Here is a 20,964-nt window from a genome sequence, read left to right as displayed (position 1 = left end):
CCCAACCTCTGGTGCCCAACCTCCAGTGGGTTTGAGCCCAAAGACAAGGCTCTGAGGGCCTTTGTTCCTGGGGATCCAGTGGCCCTGGATGAGCTTGGTGAGGAAGCCTTGAGGAATCAGCTCAGAGATTAAAATCCAAACTGAGTCCACCTAGGCTTTTTCCGGGCCACCCAACAACACAGATGCTCCGACATCCACAGGACTCAGCCTTCTCTGCTTTCTTAAGAGTGGAGGCTAGCTTAGCCGCCCACCCCATGAGCCCATTGTTCACCACCAAGTAGGCATGAAATACCACTTATTGGACCCCTGTGAGGGTTGGATGGGATCCTGCCCACAGAAGCACTTCCTGTGGTGCTTGGTGTGCAAGGGATGAACCCCGGGCCCTCCTACCTGCTAGTCAAGTGCTCTACCATTGCGCTACATCCCCGGTCCAGGACTGGGTAGAGGTATGCACTTTCAATAAACATCAGTTGCCATCATCACCAGCATATGCTATTATGTCATTATTGTTACCATCACGCATCCCTGGACTAAAAAACTGAGCTTGAGGACAACTTCTTGAGAGGGTTTCCCTGTTGACAAAGGGAGAAACTGAGTCCTCGTGGGTGAGGGGAGGTGCCGTGGCAGGTGTGGATGTTATTGGGACACCTCGGGAATGGGACCAGTGCATACCAGGAGCCACGTGCCTGAAGGAAGGGCATTTATTGGCTGAGCTGCGTTGTTGTGAGGATACAACACAAGGGGTGTTGGGGAGCCGCTGTCCACAGGTTCATGACCTGAGAGCCAAGTGACTTCCTAGGGCTCATCTGCCCAGGGGCAGAGGTTAGCCCTCAGCACAGGAGAATGCCCACCAGCCGTGATGCTGTTCCTTACTGGGTGACACTTGTAACATGCAAATGAGGGGAGGGCAGGACCCCAGTGGGTTTGTACAGGTGCTGCAGAGAATATTTTTAGAGATGATTTTAAATTATAAAAGTAATTACCAGATTTGCTCTACATTTTACTGCACCTTATCTCTCACTAACAAACACCACTGAGAAAACAGCTGCTTCACAGACAATTTGGAAAAAAGCAAAGCAGCACAACACTTCCCAGTACGCTTTTAAAAAGACACTTCTGAATACTATTGTGAGATATTTTCCTGTTTTCCTAATGTTTAAAAAACAATTTTATTAGTTTTTTTCTGCTTTTAAAAATAATATGTTCATTGAAAAAGGTGAAAAAGTAAAATAAAATGAAAATATCCACTGTACAGATCATCACTTTTACATTAGGACATTCTTTTTCTACATATGCTTCCTTATTTTTTAAAGGTCCTAAAGTTCACACTGTTTTCCCCATATCCTAATATCTTGAACACTTTCTACATTATGAAGTATCTTTGTTATATTATTTCTAATGATTTTATAACATTCTATTTACTCTGATTTATTTAATAATCCCTTTTTGTTGGATATTTAGATTACTCATTCATTTATTTTTGGTGCTAGAGATTGAACCCCGGTTCTCATGTGCTCTGCCACTAAGCTATACCCCCAATCTCTAGCATATTCTCTTTTTTAAATGTTATAAACATTCTTCTAACTGCTTGTTTGTAAATGTTCTTGATTATTTTATTTGGACACATTTCTACATGGATTGGGTCAAATCTATCATACTTTTAGCTATAAAACATATTGTCAAAATGCCCTTGAAGGTATTTCTCCTCTTTGTATCTCTACCAGGAAAATTTTTACTGGTTTCCCCAGATGTAACCAACAATGAGTATTTATATTTAACTATCTTAAGTGTACATAACTATTTAAGTTATGATTTTTACACACCATACACTTAGACTCATATTATTTCATCTTGATTTTCAAAAATTTAATATTTCACAAGCATTCCCACGTTACTAGATTTTATAATTAGTTTCAATGAGTGTATAAAATAGTATCAAGCAAATTTAACATGCTGATTTAAGTTGCTTATCCTTTGTTGCATATTTAGATTATTTTTCTCCAAAACTTGATGCTGTAATAAACATCTTCATGCGTGAAACTTCTAAAAAATTTTTTAAATCATTGTCGTGGAATAGTCACTCAAAAGTAAAATCACATGAGCTAAAATGTATGAAAAATTTGTAGGTGTGATACATATTGCCAAAGTACTTTCCAAACGGCTATTAAGAGTTTATAAGCACACCAGCAATATTTGTGAGAGTTCCAGTTTCCAAGCACCTTCAGCAGCCCTGAATGCTACAATTCCCCCCACACCCCGTTGGTCACTTAACAAAAAGAGGTGTGTACTTTGTTGTTTTGCTTTGCAAATCTTTGGTTGCTAAAGAAGTGGACATTTCCCTGTGTTGGGGTACTTGTTATATTTCTGTAGAAAACATTTTGGTAAACATTGAAAATATCACCAGGGTCTCTGCTTTTTCTTCTTGCACATACTCTGACTCACGCCCTAGTCAGCTTGCAGGTAAACAGAGGAAGATCTGATACCAGCCCTGCACCAGGACACACAGAAGTCACTGTGACCTCTGGAGACAAATTCTGAGCAGTGCAGACCGCAACGCCACCCCCGCCCCCAGCCCCATGCTCCTCCCTCGTCAACCCTGAAAGGTGGGCAGGTGTGACCTGTTTGAGGACAAAGCCAGAGCAAAGTAAGGGAGTGATCAGGAAGGCTGGGAGGGAAGCAGCCTCCCTTTCCGCGCAAGCGGGATCCCACCAGACTGGAAGGAAACATCTGTCTGCAACTCCAGAACGAAATTCGGGTGGCGAAGTCGCGGGGCTGGGATCCCGAGAACCAGTGGGCCCAGGGCTGGCGGGGTGGGCTTCCTGCGCCTGCGGCCAGGAGGCATCGAGTATCTGATGAAGGGTTAGAGGACTTGCGCGGAGAACTCGTTCCAGCCTTGGGATTGCTTTATGTCTGCCAGGAATTCACATTCGGGATACTGTTTTAAGCGTGTGTGTGCGTGTGTGCACGCGTGCGCGTGTTAAATTCAATCGCAACACAAGCCCTTGGCTGGTTACCCCTGGGTGTCCGTGTGCACGCTGCCGCCCTGCACACACGTGGTCCAGAATTGTTCAAAACGCCCGCGGTGGCAGCCGGCGAGGCAGAGCGGTCTCTGGGGACCGAGAGGAGGCCAGAACCGGGCGGACCCCGGCAGGAGGGTCGCGGAGGGTCGATCGCCTGGAGACCTGGGCCAGGATTCGGCCGAGAGCCTGGGGAGTGCGGACGGGGGTGCAGGCCGCGGGTGCGGGGGCGCGCTTGGGGGCCCGCGCCCCCCTTCGGGGCACTGTCCCTGGCCGCCTTCCTCCGCCCGGCCGCCGCGGCCCGCTGCGTGACTCGTGCGTTCCGGGCCGAGTACGGGCTGTCCCTGGCCCAGCCTCAGCCAGACGCGGGGGAGAGACAGCAGGGGCTGGGAAGTGCCGGCGGGAAAGGAACTGGCCAGAGAAGAGGAGGAGGAGGATGCATGGAGTCATCGGCTACGGAGCGCGCTCAGTCCGGCGGAGAGATGCTGGGGACCGAGAACGCGCGAGGGGGGGATGCCCCCAGGCCCCGGCCTGCCGAGGGTCCCCGCCCTGTCCCGCCCCTTGGTCAGAACTGACGGGCGGGGAGGACACGATCTGCTGATCGCGAACCCCAAGAGGACCCGCGGAAACCTGCACGCCGTGGGCGCCGCGGTCCTGGACCACCTGCTGCCGCGGCCCAGCCCGCAGCGGTATTTATACCCCGGAGCTGGCCCGCACGGAGGGGCGGGAGAGGAGGGCCGCCAGGCCCCGCCCCCTCCGCGCGGCCCCGCCCTTCTGCACCGCCGGCCTCACTTGGGGCACCGGGACCCCCACTCCCGCTGGGGTCGTCTGCCCGTGGTCGGGTGGGAGCACCGGCTGAAGGGCGGGCCTCCCTGCGGAAAGCGACGTCACGGCCGCTCCTGCAGTGTGAATGAATCAAAATGCCTGGGTGACCGCGGCCTCCCCGGCGGCCGGCACGCGAAGGGTGGAGGGGGAAGGGGAGAGAAGCGGGCGGGGGAAGGAGGAGGGGAAAAAAGCCAGAGCTGCAGCAACAGCGTCTCCTCAACCCGGGATGTGCACCAACCCCGGAGAGCGAGATCAAAGGGATTTGAAACAGCCTGAGGACTGGCGGGGGGAGGGGACCGGCCAGCCTGTGGAGTCCTCCCGGAGAGACCGAGGGCCCGGCTTCCACTGTGACTTCAGCGGCCTGGTTGGGTTTCTTATTATTATTTTCAAATATCTGAACCCAGCTAGAGGGAGAGAGCCAGAGATCGCCGTAGACTGCGACTCGCTGGCTCTTGCTCCAAGATGATGCAGAGCGCGGCTGTCCCCGCGGAGGGGGCTGTCAAGGGGCTCCCGGAGATGCTTGGTGTGCCGATGCAACGTAAGACAACCTCCTTTCTCGCTGATTTAATTTGATAACAAGACAGCTAACAGCCTCAGCTGGTGCTGGGCGGGCCGGACGCTGCTCATGGCCCCGGCCAGGAAGGGCCGGTGATCGGGGCGCAGAGGCGGTCACAGGGCAGGGGCACGAGCCAGAGTGCGTTTGAAGGCCCTGGCTCTTTGCTGTTTGGGGCCGAATGTGAAAGCTTCCTGGACCATTCTCGACGAGGGCCAAGGGTACCAAAACCCGCATCTTCAGTCCATGGCTTTTCTGGGAATGCTGGGGAGCGTGCTATTTGGGGACATCAGGGGGGTACGAGCTGCAGGCCAGGCCTGAGGGCGAGGGTGGTCCCCAACATCATCCTTCATCCCTGGGTGGCGGTCAAAGCTCGCAGGACCTCTAGTACAACTTCACCCCGGCTGGCGGGAAGTTGGAGAGCGCATCCCCCGCCCCCCAGGGCTGGCGGCGCGGAAGCACCGGCCACAAGTCTCGGCCGCCCGCGCTCCCGGGCCAGAGTGTCTGGTGCGTCCCTAGCCGCTGCTGCCCGCGGCACTCGCCGCCTGGGGGACCTACTGCTTCTTGTGAGGGAATCTGCTCACCACATTCCAGTTACCCAAGGAATGCAGAGCAGGGAGAAACGCCGAGACGAAGTTGTGAACTCGGGGTTCAGCCTTCGCGCAGGCGAGGGCAGGCGATCAGAGTGGCTCGAATTCGGAGAGGGGAGAGGCTGAGGTGTGTGCGCGCTTTGCTAGCCCTCTCGCTTTCTTCCCGCGCCTGAAATTGGCAAGGCGGCGCGAGCCTGGGGCGTGTTTGTCCCTGGATGCATGAATGTGCGCACACGCAGAGATTTTCCCGGAGGGAATCTGTCTCTGTCTCTCACTCCAGAACCGAGAGTCCACGAGATTGAATATGTGCAGAGACCAAAACAGGTCCTCAAGTGTAGCGCGCGCTCGTGGAGGGTGCAGTCTAAGTCCTGCCCCGCTGGCTGGTGCGTTCTTCAGGGCGTCCCTGGGCACCATGAAGAGATGAAGGGTTTCCTCGCTCTGCTTGCCAAGGGGCTGTACTTCCGCCTGCGACTTCTTTAGTGGTGCTATAGCTACACGTTTTTTTTTTTTTTTTTTTTTTTTTTTTTTTTTTTTTAAGAGCAGTCTCACCGAGGGGATTGTGACCGCCTACGAACTAGGGCGCACCAGCGCGCCCTCCTGCGCCCCGGTTCTCCATAGCAGAATTTCTGTCCCGGTCATATCTCAAAGGACAGGCAGGAGAACCAGTGCCCTGGGCTTCCGTGGGAAGTTTTTGAGAAGGGATTAAAAGAGGATAGCTTAATTCATCCTATCTAGATAGTTTCTTCACTATATCCTACAGTTATTCTTTAAGTCTTTTCGTGTCAACTGTTGGCAGTTTCAATTCTGTGTTGTGCCTTAGGGAATTTACTCCTAAGGTGTTCTGTAGAAGGCGTTGGAGGGTCATGTTCCCTTGTCTCCAGTGCCGAAGTTTGAAGAGATGCCGCAGGTTTTCAGCCTCTGCAAAAACAGAAACACAAACTTGGCAAAGGTGCTCAAATCAAGTCCTTAAGCTGCCTGTAGCTGTGCGGAAGGGTAGTGCAGAGTAGGGCAAAGATGCTCGTGTATGATTGTGTCCTTGGTAACCGGTGCATCTGGCTCAAATTCCATGGTCAGTACAGCACGAAGTACGCTAGACTCTGTCCTAACTACCTTTTGGGGTATCTAAGGCTGTCTTGCTCGGAGACAACTTCGCTGTCCATCCTCAGGCACTCACTTTTCTAAAATGCCCAGAATGCAGCTCCAGAGCTACAGTGTGCCAAGGCTCTAGGTCTGGGTTCGAACTGCGGGACACTAAGGAGGTAAAGACAAGAACCCTTACCTCAGGGTGCCCCAGCCAGGCAATGTCATACCAGGAGTGGGTGATCGGATAAGTGCTGTCTTTTGTCTTGCCCAGGTTCAGTGGCCGCCAGCTGGAGGAGGCACTGGCCAAAATTGAGGGTCCCAATCCCTAAAGACCTCAGAATGTTTTTCTTTTCCTTCTTTCTTTCCCTGTCCTTTCTTTCTTTTCTTCTCTCTCCCCACTCCACTCTCCTTTTCGAAATGTGTGTGGATTATTTCTTCCCTTACAGCAGACCTGACCACTGACTCTTAAGCTCTTGGAGCTGGGACTGGAGGACAGGTGGAGTGTGGCCCCTCACTTCTGTAGACAGAACTATTCTCTCTCCTGGGTTGGGCCCAGTGTCCTAAGAGCTCAGTGTGTGTGTGTGGGGGGGGTGTCTAGGGGGAGCACACCCTTGGGCCTCAGGGAGGCAGAAAGGTAATCTCAGGACTCTCAACCCTGAGTTGGGGAGGACAAGAGAATAACTTTCCCAGGGGTGCCTGGACCTGCCAACCAGAAGGCTTGTATTGAGCCCCCCCCCCCCCGATTCTGCTTCTTCATCACCCTGAGCCACCACAAATGGAGCACAGGTCTAGGGATCCCCCAATCTCCATGCCTTTGGTGCCCTTGCCTCTAGAGGAGTTTTGGAAGGATTTAAAATCCAGTTTGTTTCATTGGCGGTCGGAATATTCTTTGGTTTATTTGAGGATGAGCGAAATTCATTCCCTTCAGGAAAACGTTACTAAGTGGTGTAATAATTTCTCTCCCTTCGCCAGTTTCTGCCCAGATTCTGCCCTCTCCTTCCCACTCTGCCCCGCCTCCTGCCACCGCTGGCTCCTGGTTAGCTCCATCGCCCTTCTGATGCTGCTGCCCTCAGAGGTGGCGCGACCCACCCTGGAGCAGTGGGATCCGCCGGCGCACCGCTCAGACAAGTTCCGGCTCCGTCAGCAGCTCCAAGGGCATCCGCCCAGAGCCGAGAGCTTGGAAAGAATTGGACAGAGAAGGCCGAGAGCGATCCCAAGAGTAACCTAGGGTAGAGAAGCGGGGTTCCCCCACCCGCCCCGCTTCTGAGATTTCGGTTTGCTTAGCAGGTCCCGCCACCGCCCTCTAAGGAACTCAAAATGCCCTCTCCTTGCTCTGGATGACGCGAGGGCCCTGTCCCCAGGAGCCCAAAAGGTCACTTCCAGGATGCACCGAGGGCCCTTTTGAAAGGGTTCGGTGTCCCTCTGGGGGCGGTATGGGTGGGTTTGGAAAGGGACTTTATCTTAAACTGGTGGGTTCCTACTACTTGGCCCAAGATTTGGGGTCGCAAGGCATGGTCGCAGCGCGCACTCTCTCTCTCTCTCTCTTATCCCTTTATTTATCTCTTTCCGGGCACAACCTGCCTCTGTACCGGTGACCCTTGCCGCCCTTTCCGGTTGTAGGGACGCCGAGGTCCAAGTCCTCACAGCGCCCGCTGTCCGACTGCGTTGGGTGCGGTGAGCGCTTCCGGAACCGCCTGCGAAGCTCCTTTCTCGGAACTGAGCGGTGCCCTCCGTGCATCTGGGTCGTGCTGGCTCCTCTCGCCCGCTAAGGAGTCGCGGGAAAATGCGGGATGTATAGGAAGGTGGGGCGTTGATGCGCCCTGTGCACTCGGTATTGACCTATTTCCCAATCATCTTTCCGGACACCAAAAGAAAGGACAACTGGGACTGGGGAGATAGCTCAGTTGGTAGAGTGCTTGCCTGTCAAGCACAAGGCCCTGGGTTCAATCCCCAGCACCACAAAAAAAAAAAAAAAAAAAAAAAAAAAAAGGAAAGACAACTGGCACCCGCAGCGCTGGCGGGGTGTGTGGCAAACCCCGTGGGAGAACGGAGAAACCTGCATGGTCCCTCCCGGGGTTGGTAAATGGAAAGTCGGCCCCGGGAGACTGCCGCCCCCTGCTTGTCTCCTAAAATGACTGCTACCTGCAAGTTCTTGAGCATCCCGAAGCTTTGGGAAAGGCTACTTTACTTTGTATTTGGTAGGCGCTGGGTGAAGGACTTCTGGGGGCGTCGCACTACCCCTTCTTCCCTTCCTGTGACTCATTCCGGGTGCGTGGGGCAAACCTCCCTACGCACGTCGCCTGGCGAGTCCTGGTGCTCCACGGTTTATCGTCCTGCTTGGGGACTTCTTGGGGACTAATTTCCCAGTCCAGGGCTTCTCTTTAACTCTGGGATGAGCCTTTTCTTTCTGTTGCCTTGTCTCATGGTTCAGGGAAAACCCACGACAACATTATAAACGTGTATGTGTGGATAGAGAGGCTGTCAGATTCCGACACAATTTCAAACAGCAACTGGGGCACCACAGACCTCCCGTCCCAACTCACCAAAATATTCTAGGGCACAAACCAATTTTTAAAGGTCAGTTTGGGTATCCCCGCCGACCCATTTGAGCCTGGTGGGTTGGGGTTCGGATTCCCTAACCGCTGGGATCCTGCCCCAACGCGCAGCCAAAGCAGCGAACTACCCAGAAAAGGATTTGGAAAAACCGGTCCTAGCTTGAGACGACAGGGGTTGGGCGTGCTGAGAGCGCCTGAGCTGCGAGAGCGCTCGAGGCCCCTCGTGTCCGTGACCTTGATTCGGGAGGGCAAAGAGGGAGAAGGAAAGTTTGGGAAGCCGCGGTCCCTGTGCGCTCAGCTCACCCGACACCGAACTGGCGGGTGGAGCCGGTGAGAGGCAAAGATAAGCACCAAGCGGCACCCAGCGTCTCAGAAAGTCGGACTGGGAAGAGGAAAGAACATGCTTGAGTTTGTTTCCCCCATGGCCCGCGCGTAAAACCAGAGCCAGGCGGTGTGGGGCTGGGCGGGAGTGACATCCTTGAGTCTGGGAGTACGACCTGCATGACCTGCCGGCGACTGGGGCAGGGTGCGTCCACCCGGCAGGCAAGCGCTGGCCTGAGTGACCCGGGGAACAGGCAGATGACCCCCCACACCCCATGACGGTTTGCTGTGCACCTGTTCTGGGCGCTCGCCCTGGGTTTTGAGAGATTCGCACGTGGAGACCGATGAGGACAGGATGTCTTACTGGGATAACCCGCTTTGGGTAGCCCGCGGCCCGCGGTCCGCGGCCGGAGCCCGGGGGTAGAGGTCGCGCCGGCGAAGTAGGCAAAGGAGGAATTGCCTGTGTTCCCCGCGCCCCGCATTTAGCATTTGTGCGCCTAGGTCTTTTTCCTCTCTCCATTCTGCGCGTTATGCAGGTTCCTTTTCCGGGCTGATTCTCCCAAGTTGCCCTGAGGCTCGACTGATCCGGATTGGCCACACTGAGGTCTGTTTTCTGACCTTTAGAGCGGTGGCAGAGACATTTTTTCGCGAGGAGCAGCGCCATAGGCGGTGCGCGCCCAGTGCGCCCTGCAAGAGAAAGCGGGGTTGAAACCTCTGTCGCCCCCTTTGCGCTATTCGCGCCAAGCGTTTGCAAAGACGAAACTAAACCCGGTCGCGGACAGCTCGAGCTTTTCCATGACTTCTTAACCTTTGGAAAGTATGCTCCCATTTTGGGATCGATGACTCCTCCTAGGAGCTGGAAGACAGTCGGCAGACTGTCCGCGCGGCCCGAGCGATCGGTCCGGTTCTGTGCGCCTTCAAGTCTCAGCAGTCCGCTTAGCGGACCTTGACCAGCCCTGGAAACGCGGCGGGTTCCAGAGAGACTCCACCTGGACAGCCAATGATGTAAATTAAATTCCACCAGTGGTGACAGTGTGCGCCCGGGAAGGCCAGCCAGCTCTGGCGGTGGGTCGCACACAGTACGCAGGAGGCCGCCGCTGACCTAAAACCCGGCGCGGGCTTCACTCCGTGTCACTCAAGGGTTGTTTTTTTCCCCGAGATGGAACATTTTTCTTTTTCTTTTGGACAATAGGACGAATGTGTCTAAGGGATTGGAAAGGTGGAAATGGAGAAGAAAGGTGAAAATCATGAAGAAGAAAAGGAATTACCGGGAGAGCTGGGGCAAGATAAAACTGGGAGAGACAGAAAGTCAAAGGAAGGAACGACCGAAGCTAGGTGTGCCTCCCTCTTGACCTGCCAAGCCAGAGGGGGTTAAGGCAGGAATGTGGTTTGAATGCTGCAGGGATTAGGGCGATGCGAGCCCTCAGGACGCCTTGGAGACCGCCTACCTGACTGCAAATACTAGAGTCAATTTTAAAAATCGAGTCCTCCTACAGGTGAGGTGGGGGTGGGGGGAGGCAGGGAACCGACAAAGCAATTTCCTCCCGTCGAGTAGACAAAAACACCCGCCGCTGGGGAGTCTTGTATTTTGAACAGCGACCTGATGACCCCGCTGACCAGGTGTAGACAGCCTCAAGTCCTAAATATTTGCATTGTCCTAACTTCCCATTTGCCTGGGATTTTAGCGCCCTTTCACTCTGTGTAACAGTCAATTAGTGATTACTTAGCACCCGCATTAGCAGGCGACCCAGAGAGTGCCGGGTGCTGCGGAGGGACCGTGGGGCCAGAAGAGGGAGGTCGCCCTTGCAGTCCTGCAGGAATGGAAAATTATTTAACTGGGATTAACCTTTTTTCTTTTTTCCATTATGTTTTTTTTTTTTTTAATCTGTTGAGCCTCTTGTTTTGGGCAGGAATGGTGGATATCTGGTAGATATCTCTGGCTGGGGAATTTGTGCCCTCCTCCAGTTGAGGAGTTGTGGATGGGGGAGGGTGGGTGCATTTGGATGAAGAGACCTTGTGCCATTTATTTCAATTAGGGAAATTTATCAGGAATAGAACTGCCATGCTTTGGAAGGCATAGACTTGGAACCAGTTTAGCTGATGAGAGGAGGAGAGGAGTTATATGACCCACTCTGGGAAACCCAAGGCTGGAGAGATGGAAGCAGCATTTCGCTGTGGTGACACCAGATGCATTACTGCATACACTGCTGGGTTTGGAAAACTGGATCGGGTGGGGAATTTTACTTCTGTAATGATTTTCTGCTGTTTCTTCCTTCCCGGAGTGAGAGTTAACAATGACCATGATACAGATGGGAGCAAATGGGGTCTATTGCTCTTAGTAAAATTCCAACCTGGCTTGGTGGCTTGAAAGCCTTCTTTTTTTCCTTCCTGCTCTGCTTCTTCCCCTCTCTCCATTCTTCCTTCTCCCTTCTTTCTTTAGTGAAATCTTTGTGGGAAGAAACGTGGATTGGGCAGGAATCACAGCACCTTTTCTTGGAGGTCATGTGTCCAGCAGGCTGCAGGATAGGGAGACCCATCACTCACCCTCTGCGGAGGAACCCTGGGAGGAAAGCAGGTGCCAGGTGTGGGACAGTACCCTCCCCCACACAGCTGGGCTCCTATTGTTTGCCGTAGGAAAAAAATCAAATACAAATAGATGCTGCTGTGAGGTTTGCCCTTTATTCGGTTCTCAGTTTTGTGGGAGCCCTGATCAAAATGGAGCACACACCAACCATTTTGAGGCACTGTTGTTGGGGATAGGTGGGCAGGTTGGACTTAACTGGTGAAACTGAAATTGATTCTCCCTTGGAAAATGGACTTTGGGTTAACTGTATTAGTGGCCAACTGGATAATCTTCCTGGGAGCTGAGTCCTGACGCCTGCTGTTATTGTGGTGCGTCTCTTTTCTCAGGTCTCCCCACCCCCTGCTCTGGCAGTCTGGCTGGAACCACAGATGTTTTACTGCGGTACCTCACCCCCAAATGCCTTTAAAGTGTAATTTGCTTTAATTATAATGTTAGGGGGTTAAGGGATTGGTTTTGGGAATAGCTTAATAGAGACAAAACTTGCAGCCAAATTAATTGAAAGTTTCTTCTTATGAGGGAGAGGGAGCCAAACACATGGGCTATTGCTACAGAATGAGACATCAGAAAACCACGTCGTGAAGATTTAGCAATGATTTAATGTGAAAATGGAGTGGAGATAGAGATGTGTCCACAGTATTTCCGTACACTCTCATGTGTTCGCTTAGTGTGATTTTCTGTTTTATTTGCAATTACTGAGAATATTTGATATCCTGCTGAAGGATACAAATTCTATGACATTAGATCATCTGGAAAATAATTCTGTCCCTCCAAATACATATTGACATTGTGTATTTCTGTTGCCACCAGCCTCCTGATAAAAACAGCCTCCAAACCAAATTACAGTCTTGAAATGGTAGCACTGAAATTATTTCCAGCACATTTTAAAATTGGCTCTTTTATTGAAGAGGTTACTCTTTTTGAAATAAGCACAAGAACAAAGGAGATTTTCAAAGGGGCCCCAGACCACCAAGTAAAACAAATAGGACCTGTTGTGGGAAAGATTCTGGAAGGGAAACGGAGAAAAAGGTGCAGTCATTTCCAGGGGTGAAGCGGATTGTTTGACTTTCTTCTAGTTGCTGGTCATTTGTCAAGACAAATTTGGAAAAAAAAAATAGAAATTACACAACGAGATCCATATATATTGATGCTTATTAAGCATGTAAGTGGATATAATTATGAGAGAGAATATGATTGACCTTAAATGTGACACTAATTTTTAAAATTAGGATTTTTCAAGTATTTCTGTGGCCCACCCCTCTTTGCTTAATGCTGTGGTCAGCATCACAAAATACCATAAAATTCAATTGTACCACTTCTCCTCAAGTTTTTAAGTATTAATATTGAATTTTTGTATGTGAGCCGTGTTGTTTTTGAGATTATTCTTGCTAGATTATGAAAATCACTTGAGAGATTTTGTAAGACACTTTGAAAAATTATTTTATAGTCTCTTCAAAACACACAGTTTTAGAATAAGTGCAAAATTTTTTTTTAAAAAGGAAACCATAAATTTTTCACTAAAAATGAACTTCTTTAATGACAAAGAGCAAAGAAGGGGTGAGGGACACTGAGCATATCCAGTTGTCTAGTTGGGTTTTGTCAGGTGTAAAACCAAGCCTGGATCTCAGCTCTCCCTGTGTGGGCTGTGCACAGAGAGCCAGGCACAGCAGGTGATTCGAAAGGAAAGTTATGACCAGAAAACAGGATTTTATTGTCAGGGGCGATGGCCACTTTGTGTTGGAAAGCTTTACTTTTGAAATATTTATACAGTAATGGAACTTTAATTTAATTTTAGTTTAACTTACCTCTGTTCTGATTCTTTGACATACAGAACTCAGGGGTGAGTTTAGGCAGGTGTGCTATAACTTGGCCTGTCCTGGGGTCTTGAGCCACTGATACGCTTTACAGCAAGTCATTCACAGCCTGAATCAATGAGCCCCCACTGAGAGCATTTCCCAAACCTGCCTTTTAAAAACCAACTTTCCTCCTGAGGGGCAAAGTCTGCCTGCCATTTGACTGCTATTTTCTCTTCCTCACCAGGGGAAAAGGAGTGGAAAATTCTAAGAAAAGCATTTGCACAGTATTTTAATTGTATGTGTGTTTCCTTAAAGCCCCATTTGGCCACTCCTTACAGTTAGTGGTCAGTAAAGCAACGTAAATAAACAAAATTAAGTGTTTTGGGAAACACACACCAGCCAAGTTTTAATTAAGACAGAGCTCAAGAACCACTAACTCCTGGATTGAAGTCACCTGCAAAAGGATTTGGGGCAAAACTCTCAGGGAGACGACTCTGGTGAGCTCTCATGGAAGCCATGATCTTCAGTCAGCCCCAGAAACTGCCTGAGAGAGATAGAAGGTTCTTTTCCCCGTTCTGACACAAACTAAGTTCCCTTGGGAAGGCCCCTTATCCAGCTGTCCACAATACCCCCTTCACAGGGCACTGGAGAGAGTCCCTGAGATGTGAAAGTACTTGACAGAGTACAGAGCGCTAGCGATCCTAAGGTATCAGACCAGGGTCACCACGGATTCCTATTTTGCAGATAGGGTGGGCTGGAGCTGTCCTCTGGGTCCTGAGGAGATGGCTGAGCCCAGCAAGTAGGTGACTGTGGGATCTGCAAACAGAGAACCCTGGAAGCTCCTCCCACAGTCCCCAGCTCCCTTTCTTGAAAGCAGCAAGGAAAATCTTGTCCCCTAAGCTTTAGACTGTCAAGTTAAAATACCGAAAAAGGGAATACATATGTGCCTGTTTGTCTAAAAGGCAGTTAAGAGGCCATGCCTCAAAGGACTCCAAGTCCTGGTAGTACATCAAAGTTCAAATTTTACAAAATATTCACCTGGTCTCAGAGCAGAGTCAAAATAACATTATTTCTATCAGTACAAAATAACCTGGTTTTTAAAATAGCAAACTAATGTACCAGCATTATGATTCCAGTGGAAATATTTGAGAGCAAGATTCATTTTCCCAGAAAGTTACACATTTTTAAATACATTTTGGAAACCAGTGTCAGGTGTGTTGATTCTTGTTGGAGGCTCTTTAGTGGAATTTTTTTTTCCTTCCCCCTGTTGATCTTCTGTGACCAAGGAGATAGAAAATGCCATTTTTCAAAGAATTAAAATCGATCAAACAAATACAGACCCTCTGTGAAATGTTTCATGGTGGCCCTGGCTCCACAAGAGCAGTTTCTTGGAAATGAGGAAACGTGAGCAGGGAATAAAAATGCCCAGTTCTTATTAGATGGCACCAGAGGGGTGTGAGCAATGTGGTCTGAAACCACACCAGCCCCCTCCATCTCCATGTTCCAGCTTAACTTCTGCTTGAGGAACTTGGGGTTTTAAAAATGGAACCCATTTTCTGGCAGGCCACTCTGGAAAATAAGCTTAGTGTGCCCTACTGCAATACTTCAGGTGCTTTGAGGGCTGGTGTGTGGGTTTTATGAGCTTCCTCTATGAAGAAGTAGATTATGGCTACTGCCAAAGGGTCTGTACCATTTCTTATCAAATAAGAAATAGTTACTTTTCCTCTGAACGTTTAGCTGTCTCCAGGAAAAATGCTAGAAACATTCATCTGGACTCATTTCACTTTCACCTAGATGCATGACAGCAATAGTGAGTGACATCAGGCAGTGGATGGCCTCAGCCTGTTTCCAACACTCCAGTGTGGGGAGGGGACCAATGTCTGGCAAATCTGCCCTCATTCTGCAGAGAAACCTGCCAGATTTCTTTATTCCAAAGAGATCACACCTTTGCAACGTTGCATTATCTGCCATTCATTCCACTGGGTGATGCTAATTAGAAAGGGTATACCCCTAGACGTTTTAGAATTAAGAGGGTAGAGGAGAGCTTCCAGGGTTTTGGTGGGGCAGAGGAGGATAAAAGGTGCATTTCAGAAATAATAAAGTATAAAATATTATGTTTGTGTGTTTCAGTCCTGATGGTTGAACCCAGGGTTCCTTTACCCTGAGTTATATCCCCAGCCCTTTTTACTTTTTTTTTTTTTTCATTTTGAGACAGGGTCTTGCTAAGTTGTTGAGGGTCTGGCTAAGTTGTTGAGACTGGCCTCCAACTTGTGATCCTCCTGCCTCAGTCTCCCAAGTTGCTGGTCTGTGTGTGCCACTGCACCTGAAATAATTTTGATACAAATTAAATATATAAATTAATCTTGTTGGTGACTGACCATGAGACAAAGGAGAAGGGAGCGAACCACTGATTTGGACAATGGTCTTGTGAAGTTGGGCGTGTCACACTCATTAGCTGATATGATCACCCCACAGCAATAACTGACTGATGTCGTTATCCTCATTTTATAGATAACAAAACCAAGGATCAAGGAGGTTCAGTAATTTGTCCAGGATCATGTTCAGGGTAGAGTTAAGGTCTAACTGCAGGTCTGACTCCAATCTGTAAACAACTTGGTAGATGTAAAAATTTCAAGGCCCGAACTCTACACAGAACTGAAAACTTAGAAATTCACCCAATATCTTTGATTCCACTCCAAAACAAATCGGAAGAAACGTTCCCACTCCCAGTAGCTCTCCATTTCTCTCACGCCTGCCTCCCCACCACTTCAGCACTGGACAGCTCCTGCACCCGGTGGTGGCTTCCTCTCCGTAGGGCTTGACTTCGGAAGAATTGGCTTTTTGCCAGAGTGACTATGCCTCAGCCCGAGTATGGAGGGGTGTGTGTGTGTGTGTGTGATGTGTGTGCCTGCTGCGTGTGCCTTTGAGCATTTATGAATACGTATGTGCATGTGTGTGTGTGTAGGGGTGTGTAATGTGGGTGCCTTTGTGGCCGGTGGCCCAGTTTTCCTTGTCACTGTACACAGAGCAGCTTTGAGACCATTTCTCTGCCTCCATTTCATCTCTAAAATGACCTGGCCAAGCCAGGTAAACTCGTGTACATATGAGCGCCTGTGTCTCCTGGTGTATCTTTGTTTATTTGTGACTGTATGTCTATGTATTTGAATTGTACCTTAAATGTGTGTCTATGAGGGTATCTGCAGGTAGACACAGGTATCTCCCTGTGGGCTTATGTCTGTGCCTTGGACCATGTCACTCTGCTGGACACAGCAGGGCACAGGACTGCGGTGGGAGGCCCAGCTGATGGGGAGTGGTATTGATTGAGTGGTTCTGCATCTCCATCCATTCCTGGGCTGTTCCAGGAGCATTGCTGTCGTTTCACGCCTGAGTTTTCCCTCTGCAGAACCCCAGCAGAGAATATCACCACAGAATGCTTATGTGCAGTTAAGCTAAAACTTTCATTTTAAATGAAATGACCCCTTCTATTGGGAACTGGGTTCATAGAGCAAGTTCTGTCTTTAGTGACTCCAAGGATCTGCTTAAATCTGAGGGTTTTTTTTTTTTTTTTTTTTTTTTTTTTTTTTTGGTGGGGGGATTGAACCTAGGGGTGCTTAACTGCTGAGCCACATTCCCAGCCCTTTTTATAGATTTTTTATTATTTCTTTTTCCTTTTTATTTTTTATTTTAAGATAAGGTCTTGCTAAGGTGCTTTGAGCTGAGTTACTGAGGCTGGTTTTGAAATTGCAATTGTCTTGCCTCAGCCTCCTGAGTGGGATTACAGTTGTGTACTACTATGACTGGTGGTAAATTTCAGGTTTTAATGTGGGATTTCAATGATACTAAATGCGGTGTGAAATAAGTTGAGTTTACTGGAGATTTGGCAATCCTCTTGCCCCTTGGAAATTTTGGTTGTAACTTCAAAGATTTCTGATAGGAAATCTTTTTGGCCTCTGTCCTATTCAGGCTCTTCAGATTGTAAAACAACAACATTGTATAATACAATGATGTATTATAGACCAAAAAAAAAAAAAAAAAAAAGAAAAGGTTTATATTGTTACTCTTTGAAAAATTTCCAGAGAGTGTACATTTCTCACTAATCACCTGGGGGCCATGCAACTGAGCTGTGGGGCCTGAGTTCATAGGTCTTTACCCCCTCCCAGGTAGGAAGGGGTCTGAGCTTGACAGGTGCCATCAACAAGCTGGCACCGGGCAGCTGAGTGGAAGGGATTCAAGGACAGGGCTTCCAGCCATCTCCTGGGCATTGGATGGGTGTACCATGTGGTACCTGAGGTAACAGGCGTATTATGTACACCTGAATTTGTGCCTCAAACATTTCCATCTCCCACAAGTTAGGGAGCACAGAGGCTGGTGTCTCATCCCTTCCCTTGTCCCTGTACATGGAGCAGCTCTGAGGTGTCTCTCGGCCTCTGTTTCCCCTCTATAAAGTGTCAGGTCAACCCAGGTGAGGTGATGGATCAGGACCCTTGGGTGCAGGGAGGGAGTTTGGTCCATCTCAAGGGAAGCGACAGCTCAGGCCATCTGTGCACATCCGGTTCCCTGGTTGGGGACCTTGGGCACACTCCCCGACCTCTCCAGGCTGGTCCTCGTCTGTGAGGTAGGTAGGGCAACGCCCTCTCACTGAGTTGTGTGGATCAGCGAGTTAACAGACGCTCGGGCCCTGGCATAGATCGCAGCAGGCTCTGGTACCCAGCTTCCCTGTTAATATTGTGTATTGTGGATCTTTGAAACTGTTTCTAAATTATCTTTCTTAAAAAAAAATCAATCAACAGTGGAATTCGGTGGGAAAGGTTTTTATATTTTTGACTCAAAGTCACCCTTAGCATATCTTTTACATTTATGCCAAACCCCAGGCCCACTTTGGTCCCAGGCCTCTGCACGAGGACCCCTAGTTTGGGCCGCCCAGCCTGACCTGGCTGAAACATGCGGGCTGAGAGGGCTGTCTATCTGCTCTTGCTGCTGTGGTCTGGGAGTCAGACGCCAGCCCTGGGTCTTGTTTCTGGAGTACTCAGTGCGCTGAGTTTCCAGGTACATACCTTGCTGGAAGTTAATTTCCAACATACATCCTCGCCTCATCGGCTGTGTTCGTGGCTTGGGGGAGAGACAGCTGCAGCCTTCCTCTGTGGCCCCTGAACAACAACCAATCGGCAGGACTCTGGCTCCTAGTGGCCCAGGAGCCAGGGCGGTTCTGGGGTCCCGGGCTGCCTCCAGTCTCAGTTGCCCAGGGCCATCCAGAGTTCCCTGGTTCTCAAAGGGTTAATGGACCACCCGTGGGGACGGCGTCTGCCTCCAGGTATGTTGCTTGCACAGACTGTTCATGTGTTCATTCCTGGACGCTTCACAGAGGGCCCCTGAGCACAGTGGCAGCATCACGTCCTCTGTACAAGTGGAGACCCAGAGCAGACAGAGGCTAAAGAATTTGTCCAAGGTGCAAAAGTAGAGTAGGATTCACACTCAGGCAGTCTGGCTCCAGAGTCCATGGTCTTAACTGTGTCCTTCCTGTCCCCTCTCACTAAGGGGACACTTCTGTAGCCATTGTGTGCTCAGCACTTTGTGGGACACACTAGACCTTCTTGACAAGTACTTACGAATCAAACAGTTTCTTTCTCAAGGAGGAAACCCTATGGAATGGAAAGATCCCTTAGGACAGGGACAGTTAGCAGGTGTCCATGCCTCCTGAAACTTGGCCTGAGCAGAGGTGGAAAGCAAATCACTAGCTGGGGTCTGACTTCCATGCACATGCTGGTTGTGCTGAGGCCATGGGTGGACCAGGTGGGGCTGGGCTCAACGGGCCCTAGGGCTAGTGCTTGTGTGCATAGGGCTACTGAGAGCATTTCGTGAGTGTCCCAATAGCCCATTTTAAATACAAGTGTCTTAAAATGTGAGAAAGCTTTCTCTCTATATAGGTTTTTTTTTTAAATTTAAAATTTTTGGTTGTCAAGGGACATTTATCTGTTTATTTATATGTGGTGCTGAGGATGGAACCCAGGGTCTCACAGTGGTGGGCAAGTGCTCTATCACTGAGCCACAACCCCAGCCCCTCTCTATAGGTTTTGATGTGTTTAAGTTTCCCCCCAGTGCTTTGAGGCAAACTTCCTAATTAACTAGCATTTTAAGAGTTTATTCCAACCACGAACATGATGTGAATGGACAAACACCTGTGATTTGTGTGAGATTTGGTTTTAGGAACTTGGTGACATTGTGGACTGTCTAGGAGATATCGAGCAATGGTGTCAGGTGAGCTTCTTAGCAAAGATTCCACCAGTCGGTGCCCAGAGGTTAACATCCACAGTGTTAGCCCTGCGTGCCAGGCACCTGCTGGCTGATGAGGAAGAAACGCTGTTCCTGTCCCTTGAGGACCCCCTTCTAGTGAGAACGACTTGTGTGCAGATAGAGGTTAGCAAAGTGCTGTCTGCAGCAGGTGGGAAGCCCCATGATGGGCACCGCAGAAGCACTATGTCCCAAGGGTGCCACAGGTATCTTCCCCTTTGGACGGGGGTCACAGGGAAAATGGTTAGAGACACTAGCACTATTTGTTTACCCAACCATGGCAGCCTGACCATTTGTAGATTTTGAAATATTTGGTGACTCAAAATACTATCAAATCCCCAAGCAATACCCTGATAAGGACGGGATGTCAGAGTACCTGACCTTGGTACTTGGTACTTAGGGAGCCAACCAGCTGGGAACTGGGGAGGCAGTGGTTAGGGTTCAGTTGCAGACAACAGAATCCACTTTCACTATTTAAGTGGAAAGTGATTCATTACCAGGTATCAGGTGGCTTTCCACTCAGCAGAGCCAGCTCTAGGCCAAGGTTCCAGGAACAGCCCCCAATCCCCCAGAATTTCATTGCCTTTGCCATGATCGATCAGGACTTTTCAACCATAGCAACTCCTTACCTCTGCTGTGGTCCACATCAGTACAATGGGTGTCTGCCCCGTGGCTGTCCCTGTGTTTAACTCAGTTCTAATTCAGGTTTCCCTAAGGGCATCTGGTTGGTGGACTCTTAGTCACATTCAGAATCAGAGCTGCAAGAAGATCTGGAAAACCAGTGTGTAACTTCCGTGTCACGGCACAGGAAGGCAATCCGAGGGATCCTGTTGGAGCCAACTCCTGGTACCCGTTGCAGTCCATTCAAACACTGAGGTTCCCTCTCCAGGAGACCCTCAGGCCTGGCCTTCTTCACTGCCCTGTGCCACCCCCACCCCATATAATTTGCTTCTCAGGCCAGATGGCCTCGCTCAGTCCATGACGAGGCAGGGGTCGCTTGAGGGCCGCGTTTCTAGCACAGCTTTCACCTCATGAGGGTCTGGGTCATGTTGATCCTGCACAGACAGAATGGGAAGGTGTCCCCCGGGGCCGGGCTGGCCAGCGGGTCTGTGTGGAGGCTCAGGCGCCCCTCTCTTCTCTCCACAGAGCTCCCCCAGTGTGCTGGCTGCAACCAGCACATCCTGGACAAGTTCATCCTCAAGGTGCTGGACAGACACTGGCACAGCTCCTGCCTCAAGTGTGCCGACTGCCAGATGCAGCTGGCCGACAGGTGCTTCTCCAGAGCCGGCAGCGTCTACTGCAAGGAGGACTTCTTCAAGTGAGTGGGGTCGGGGCCCGTCCTGGCCTGGCCTGCC

General features: G+C 50.1%; 1 protein-coding gene across 1 annotated transcript in view; it reads left to right on the top strand.

Annotated features, from left to right (window-relative positions):
• The first annotated feature begins 4,267 nt into the window (after positions 1 to 4,267).
• The window catches only part of Lhx4 (LIM homeobox 4), a 38,896-nt gene continuing 22,199 nt past the window's right edge, over positions 4,268 to 20,964 (top strand). Inside the window, exons 1-2 of the mRNA XM_047521007.1 lie at positions 4,268 to 4,380; positions 20,756 to 20,927. Coding sequence (XP_047376963.1) covers positions 4,305 to 4,380; positions 20,756 to 20,927 — 248 coding nt within the window. The 5' untranslated portion in view covers positions 4,268 to 4,304. The remainder of the gene's footprint in view (positions 4,381 to 20,755; positions 20,928 to 20,964) is intronic.

This window comes from Sciurus carolinensis, chromosome 12, assembly GCF_902686445.1.
Source record: "Sciurus carolinensis chromosome 12, mSciCar1.2, whole genome shotgun sequence".
Classification (NCBI taxonomy): Eukaryota; Metazoa; Chordata; class Mammalia; order Rodentia; family Sciuridae; genus Sciurus; species Sciurus carolinensis.
Note: the sequence above shows the minus strand (reverse complement) of the source record. Positions and strands in the feature narration are given on the sequence as shown.